Raw genomic sequence first — 8,153 nt, 5'->3', positions numbered from 1 at the left:
TCTCAGAAATAAACAGTAGAACAACACAAGGTTAATAAAGGCTTTAATTTCACACACAAAAAAACTCTATGCATAATTTAAAAGGTAAACAAAAAACAAGAAAAAAACGTAAAGGGTACAGAGGAACAGTTCTGCTAAAACACAGATAAAGTGCCGCTCCATACAAAGTAACAAAGAATCAGAATCAAAAGTCACTCTGAACACAAAATCACCTCACAAACAGTGTGGCCAAAGCTGCCAGCAAACCTGGTAGTGGCTCAACTAGGGAAAGATGAAGAAGCTTACTTCTGTTCTCCTCTCCGCAGCATAAATAAACAACACTGAGATAGCCCAAAGAAGTTGGAGATGGAAGGGAGAGAGAGTGGGGGTGAACCTAAAGACGAGAGGTGTGTACAGTCACTGTGTCTCACTCTTCCACCCCTCTGTTCTTGAGACAGACCAGTTCAGATGATCGCTCGTTTTGGCATTGGACCCAGTGAACTCCAGTCCTGGTCCAGATTCTTACCTACTCTATTCAGACAGCAGTGGACACCTCTCTACTTCAAACCTCTGCACTTTTTAAGTCCAAATGACTGAAATCAACTGCTTATATCCATACTGACACATTTTTTAAACTTCAAAAACTCAGATACATAGCACACAGGGAAAGGAAAATTTACTGTGTATAAATATATGTGATACAACAAAAGAGTCTGTCTGAAGTTTAGTAATCAAAGCATGCCATAAAGGAGTCAGTGGTCGTGGTGAGACACAGTAACAGAAACCTGTCACAAAATTCTCAAGGCCTAACAAACTATTGTCTTCCAGTAAAATATATATATATATTTTCAGATGTTAATAAGACACTGATAGAGACAAAATTAGAATTCTGAAGTAACACATCAGAAAGATCTTAGAGGGAGGAAATTTGTTTAGTTTTTGTACACAACTTAAAGAGCATTATTTGGTGTAAAGCAAGATGGGGAGAAAGAAAAAGATGTTATCTGTTTTGGGGGGACACTTTTATTTATGTGACTTGCATCTAGTACTGGGTTGCTGGTGACTTTTCTGACAATCTCCGTGTATACAAGATCCACTTGGAGATCCAGCTCTGCTTCCCTGGTTTAAAAGACCACTTCAAGAGAATCACTTAAAACAGGGCAAAAAGTATTGACTAAGAGCATCCACTATAGTCACTCCAGAGGACAGAGAAGAAGAGGAAGAAGGGTAATTTTTACTTAGTATAATCTCTTTTCAGTAGATCACAAATGAGTTTACAAAGTACCTTTTCTTTCCCTGTCTCCAACCTCCATGCTCTCTATACACTCGTCATGGTCAACTACATATGAGAAACTGCCAAGAATCTCTTTAATTTAGGTGTTTCCAAATAGTTTTCATTATACAACTATATATTCAGCTGTACATGTGTAGAGCTGTATTTATATAGATACATAATGGTAACTGCAGTATGGAAGAATAAGTAAATTCATGAATTCACTTGCTGAGGTCTTACAAGTTTTTCTTTTAGAAGAATTTTGCACTTGATCAAGGAGAGAAATAAGGAAATATCTAGTATTTGCCTCCTAGAGTTAATGAAATGATCTTTAAGTATCGCTGTATACTTCTTAAAATGTAAACATATTTACATTTGTTATTGAGCCAGTAAGTTAGGTCTGAAATTAACAGACCACAGATCATGGCAAGTAAACAAGTAGCTCTTGGAATCAAAATATAAATAGAAGAATAATTCATGGATTTGCTTCTTATTCTATTCTGCTGAGACGAAACTTCAGTTTGTGCACACATACAAATTCCCGACACAACAGAATCTATCTTCCCGTAGGCCTAAATTATAGTTAGGACTTCTAAAATGATAGTAACATCTGGCCACATGCAACTTTCCAATCCTTTGTAATGTTAGATGGTAAGAATTAATGTTTGAATTTTAGTTTCATTTTCCTTTTCAAAATATTCCAATTAAGATGAACTGTGTGTAAAATTAAGTGCTGTCAAGTTTCAATTCAAAGTCATTTAAAGTAATGTAACCGTATTTGGTCTTTTCAATAGGAATACTAGTTATTGTGCAAACTGCCTGGAGCTGAAGCGCTCTGTCCTTATCTGCTTTGTCCCTCTCTGGCACTAACATGTAAAGTGCCCCATCTCCTGATTCTGAGCAAACTGCACAAAGAATATAATCTACTGGTAATTTTAAGATAAGCACAGTCAGCTCAAAAAAACAAAAAACAAACCCCATCAATATGGTTTGGCTGAGCTTTCCATCTGTAGCCATTAACCCTTCACTGAACCAAAATGAGAAATTAACTTAGTAGTGAAAAGAGTAATAGCTGAAGGAGTGAAGGGAGAAAGGAAGGCTGACCAGGCCAAAACAACAGACATATCAAGGAAACTTCAAGTCCCAAACATGCAAGTATATGAGCAGTGAGATAACACATCTCCTATTTTGATCTAGTAAGTCCTGCCCGAGACATGAAGAGCAAATCAAATTAAGTTTGAGCCAAGTGTACTTCAAAACCATACACACAAGCTACAAAAAGCAAGTCAAACAAGGGTACTTCACAGGCAATCTGGGCTTACGGCATCACTTCTATTTGTTTAAACGCCCTAAATGCACCCACTCACGTCAAATCATTCCCAATCATTTTAAAAAGCACCTCACTCAAAGTTCTCAAGTATAGACACAGAGAAGTAATAAATAGCTAAAGAATTTGATTACCACTGCACTCATATATGAGAAAATAGTTTTTTTCCCAAGGGGAAAAAAAAAAGGCTCTCAAGTGGAAACAAAATTTTAAAAGCTAGTTTTTTAAACAAGTATTTTCCCCTGCTCTATACTGTTCCTACATATCCTACCGCCACACCATTCTGGAACATTCACTACATTAACAGGTAGGTAAAAAAAGGTAGGAGACAAAGCTTTCATCAGTAGTTAAGCAAAAGTGCTGGGGCCACTTACAATAGAAAGATTCAGTATTTTAGAACAGGTTACTATGTCAGAACATATCCAAGTTTCAAGAGTAGGGCTGGAGCTCTCTTAAGGCAATCTTCTAGAAAAGATGTTACATCTTCTGTGATGATGGACTTAAAAATGAAAAGAAAATGTTGAAGGTTTCATTTTGCTATACTTAACTCTGTGTGATCCTAATGATTCCTGGGCTCACAAAATTATTTTAGGAACAGAGAATTCTACTCTCAAACTCATTCTTTATATGGTTTCACAAGCTGCTTAACGAAGCAAGGTTATGTCAGCTGAGTGATATAACTCACTTAAATGTTGCACCCCCATTTGACCTCAACTCAAAGCACCTAGAAAGTAATAAATCTATTATGCACCTTTGTTATTTGTTAGTTTTTGGAATCACCTAAACCTATCACATTTTAATTCTCACCCTGTTTGAATAACAAGTCAAATGATTAATGGCTAAGCATTTCCCACAGCTCACGTGCTTAATTTCACCTTTGCAGCAGGGCTTTCAGCCTCAGTGGTCGAGTTTCAGCTTGAACACAAGAATACTCCTCCTGACCTCTCTCTGTCTGGGAGACAGAGATGCTAGTATTTTTCATGTTCCTTAGGTATTCTTGTTGGGGAGTCCCAATTGGGACATCACTTTCCTACCTCTTAAAGTTTTTGCTTCAGTCTGTTAGGGTAATGCTTGCTCCATAGAATAATGACACAGAAGAAAAACAAAAGATTCTATCTTCACCACAATAATATAAATGATATACAATGAACATACTGTGTGAAGGATTCTTTTGAAAGAAAACACAAAGTGTACAATGAATATCAAATGTGGCAACACAGCACATTCCAAAGCACCAAAAATCCATTTCTTGGGACTGCATGTAAACAGCAAAAGCATTACAAATCCATGAAATATTTTTTTTTAAATAAAAGCTCCTCAAGTCAGATGGCAGGAATGCCCCTCCTTTGCCAGGAGGACAAACTGTCATTAGTGTAACATGGAGAGCTGGCTTTCCAGTGAATTTTACTAAAAAGAAACACACATGAAAGATTACAGACTTGAGTGAAATTACTCAAGGAACGTAAAAGCTAAATGCTAAATGATATGTATATCTTCATACATTTCTCAGGTGAATGGACTCTTTGACAACTTTTCTTTTCCAAACTGCTGTGCTGTTAATTTTGGGCAGGCATACTCTGGTGGCCTATTCTAACTCTTTAAGGCTCCATTCATTCCACAAATATGTGTGTGTATGTACATATATATATATATATATTTACAACATGTATTCCTAAGACAAAAGGAAGTGCCACTCTTGTAGGAGGAAAAAACGGATAATCAGCTACAGATGTGAGACCAGTTTCCATAAAACAATTAATATGGAGCGTTCCGCATAATTGCAGTTTTCGTCTTTTGGTTTGGCCCTGAGCTGTTTGTTGCTCCCGCATCAAGTAGAGTTCCAAATTCTTCTTAGGCAGAGGAAAGAGAAGTGGGTGGCAGTAAGAGAGAATACGCAGTGCACACTGCCAACCCAGGGGTTTGTTACTCATGAAACCTGACGAGTGGTCTTCCCCACTTCCAGGTTAAGAGCCTGAGAGTTCTTTTCTGTTTCCAGCAGCTCATCAAATATCTCCCTTAAAATAAAAAAAATTAAACAGGAAATTCAGTGAGCAAATAAAAGGACAGACAGAAAACAGACACTGATAAAGCCTGCATTATCCCATTTGATGCCTAAATTGTATTAAATAAGCAGCTCATTCATTATCATCTTAACCCCATGTGCTGATTCTTGAAAATAATTAGAGGGGGAATGGCAACAGCTAGCTTTGATAGAAAGGATATGTATTTCCCATGCAGGTAACTCAGATCTTCTAGCTGATATAATGAAAGACAGTAACAGGACAGCTTCCATCGTAACAAGGTCTTAAGTTCTATATCTACATTTTACTCTAGGATGAGTCACTAATGCTGAGTTAAGAGAAAAAACATTTTGGAAATATCAAGATATGAGCCCTAATAAAAATAATAAATTGTCAACCAATTTAACTGATGGGTACAATTTAAGGAAAAAGCAAAGAGTTCAGGAGATTTTTAGCCAACAACTTCAGACTGGGCAACGCTTCTTACTTGTGCATATAAAAGAAGATGTAGCCACTCCGATCTCGATCGCTCTGCACAGAAGCCTCTTGGATTTTAGATACCTCTAGGTCATTATATGTAAACCATGCCTGCTTCTTAATGTCGTACACATCACTAATGTAGTGACCTGAAAGAAATAAAAATTAAATTTTTAAAAAATAAAATACCTAATTTTTCTCAGGTACAGGAAATGTCAGAAACAGTCAACCCCATTTCACCTTACTTCCAACAATATTTCTAAAACCCATTTAAAAACTACAAAAATTTAAGAGGGGAATACTGGAGAAGGAAATAGCAACCCACTCCAGTATTCTTGCCTGGAGAATCATATGGACAGAGAAGTCTGACGGGCTACAGTCCACCGGGTTGCAAAGAGTAGGACACGACTGAGCGACTAAACAGCAAGGGGTGAATATGCTACATGTATTTGATACATGTATTTTGCTTAGGGAAATCTGGGTCATTTGTGAATAGAAAAATCAGAACAGCTGCACCTATTAACACACACAGTGTGATAAAAAAAAAAGATTTCAAAGTTTTTCTTTTTTCTCCAAAGATTTATTTATTGAGCACCTCCTGCAAGTGACACACGTTTGCTCTGGTGCCTCATGGCACTCCAGGATGACCCTGGGCTGGGGTCACTTATGTGGACTTGGGCCCAATCTCATAGCTGGCGTTCTTTCCTCCTCAGCAGTCTTCCTCTTGGCTAAGGCTCTGAGAAGGGGCCCCCAGGGTTCAAAGTTTTCCGTGATGCATTCAACTCACACCTCACAAAGCTAGGCTCTAGGCTCAGAGCAACTCAATAAGGAGTAAATGCTGACTGGTCCATTTATAAAATGCTGAAATCCTAATGTCCATTTACCTGAAGAAGACGTGCTACCAATGTGACTGACAACACTGATGAGCCGATAGGAATGAGGAAGAATTCCTGTCTGGAAAACAGAAGTGGGCATGACTTTTAACTCTTAATTTGTATAAAAGCAAAACACTAAATTTATTATCAGAGCTGACATGGGGAAGTTTCAATGTGTGGGGGGTTAGACTCAATAAAAAACTCAGTGGTTGGTACTGTTCATGTCCTTTGACCCAAGAATTCTACTCCCAACTAAGAATTTATTCTAAGAAAATAATTCAAAAGAAGAAAATGTATATATGTATAAAACTATTCACTGTAGTATTATCTATAATAATGAATAATTGGAACTAAAAATACGCCCAGTAATAGTTAAAGATTACAGGTATTTCAACTCAGTTCAATATTATTCAGTTATTTAAAGGTGGGGGGGAACCATGGTTCTGCAAAATGTTAATTTATTTTTAAAACCTACATGATCACACACAATATAACTATAGATCTATATGAAAAGATAATGTTAATGGTTAAGTACTAAAAAACAGAATGAAAATAATGAAAAGAGTTGCTATATTGATGTAGGGATTATGGATGAACTTTTACATTTAAAATATTTTAAGGAAAAGAAAAACTGAAAAGTGATATTCATGCACTTCAGGGATTACTAAAGAACATAATTTTGGGAAGAAATTGGGAAGAAATATAGCTATAGGTAAGCCAGAAACAATTAAAATGCTCAAATACTTTGATGCAGTAATTTATTTCTGAGGATTTCCTTAAAGAAGAAAATCCTAAATATAGAAACATTATAATCATACACAGTTCCTTGATATTATAATGAAAAAAGAAAATCTAAATGCTCAATGTTAGCTAAAAATTAAATAAAATAAACAGTAGTTAGAACAGGGGGATCTGGGTAATTAAAATTATTAAAAAAAATTGGAAAATGGGAAAAAAGCAATTATTTAGGGCAAAAAAGGGTTAAAAAAAGATTCCAAGTGCTCTAGTTAAATGTTATTAATTCAACAGTTTTCACTGAGTAACAATCAACTAGTTTTAGTATATAACCTTAAAGATAAAATAGTTTTGGTAAAACTGAAGGTGATTTAACATATATGTAACTTTGAGAGCTATTACTAGTTATTACCTAACATGTACATAAGGCTGTCATGGATGTATTTCTGTTTTTCTTTTGTTTTTCTCTTTCATTTTGTTTTGAATATTCTGTGTAAGTAATGAGAAGTAAAGCTCAAGAGAAAGCGAGGGCCTTTTGACGGCTGCCAAAGGGGCAGAAATGAACCTGCAATGGACAATGACCATGTCCTTTGAAGATAAGGAGCAAGAGGAGGAGTACTGACAACATGACCAGTTGTTTTACAAAAGGAATATAATGTCACCCACCTCAGCATTTCTTTTCAGTTCCTCAGTTTCAGCTTCTGTGTACTCCATATCTAAAACATCTTCATTTCCAGAGTCTTCATCAGAGCCCAATGAATCCAGAAAAGAGCTATTAAACTCTGAAAAACACAAAGACAAAGTCTTGTAAAAGCTCTCAGAATAGACACAAAGAGACACAGTTGGGAAGATGAAAAACAGCTGGAAGTACACATTTTATCATCCTAAGAAACAAAAGATGTATTACTATTAGGGTTCCAACTCACCCAGCCTACTCTAGGGAATAACAATTTAGGCACCAGTTATCTGTAAAAGAAATGCTCTCCTTTGTTTTAAACATATGTATACCAAAGGGGATAATACTCTTAAGAAAGGAATGAAACTGAAAAAGAGAATATAATTTGTTAGACATATAAATTATTTGTCTAGAATATAATTTGTTCTAACATATAATAAAAATATATGTTAGATAATTCAGTTTCACTGAATACCTGTAAGTATATGTTAGATTTGACACATCTGATACATATTATAGGTGCCACCAGCAAACATAAAGTATCTCATAGAAAAGAGACCATAAAAAAGATCAAAATCCTTTCATTTTCTTCAAAATTAAATCATACTTTGGAACTGAACAAAAATAATGGAAATTCAACATTTAACTAAGTTTTACCTAAAATACACTAAATAGATAAATAAATCCAAGATCCATTTTTTTCCCCTCCTTAATGATGTGGTTCCACTGGAAGAATCCATCTTTACTCAATGACTTCAAATAAAAAATCCCAGGAGCGTTTGTACAGAAA

At 35.7% G+C, this 8,153-nt stretch overlaps 1 protein-coding gene across 12 annotated transcripts in view; it reads right to left on the bottom strand.

Moving 5' to 3' along the window:
- Positions 1-26: 26 nt before the first annotated feature.
- Positions 27-8,153, bottom strand: part of USP37 (ubiquitin specific peptidase 37) — a 90,504-nt gene continuing 82,377 nt past the window's right edge. For all 12 annotated transcript variants that reach the window (XM_065930575.1, XM_065930574.1, XM_065930577.1 and 9 more), the window contains 4 exons: positions 7,354-7,469; positions 5,962-6,031; positions 5,088-5,226; positions 27-4,594 (listed from right to left, as the gene is read on the bottom strand). In XM_065930575.1, coding sequence (XP_065786647.1) covers positions 4,507-4,594; positions 5,088-5,226; positions 5,962-6,031; positions 7,354-7,469 — 413 coding nt within the window. In that variant the 3' untranslated portion in view covers positions 27-4,506. The remainder of the gene's footprint in view (positions 4,595-5,087; positions 5,227-5,961; positions 6,032-7,353; positions 7,470-8,153) is intronic.

Source organism: Muntiacus reevesi, chromosome 3 (assembly GCF_963930625.1).
Source record: "Muntiacus reevesi chromosome 3, mMunRee1.1, whole genome shotgun sequence".
Taxonomy (NCBI): Eukaryota; Metazoa; Chordata; class Mammalia; order Artiodactyla; family Cervidae; genus Muntiacus; species Muntiacus reevesi.
Note: the sequence above shows the minus strand (reverse complement) of the source record. Positions and strands in the feature narration are given on the sequence as shown.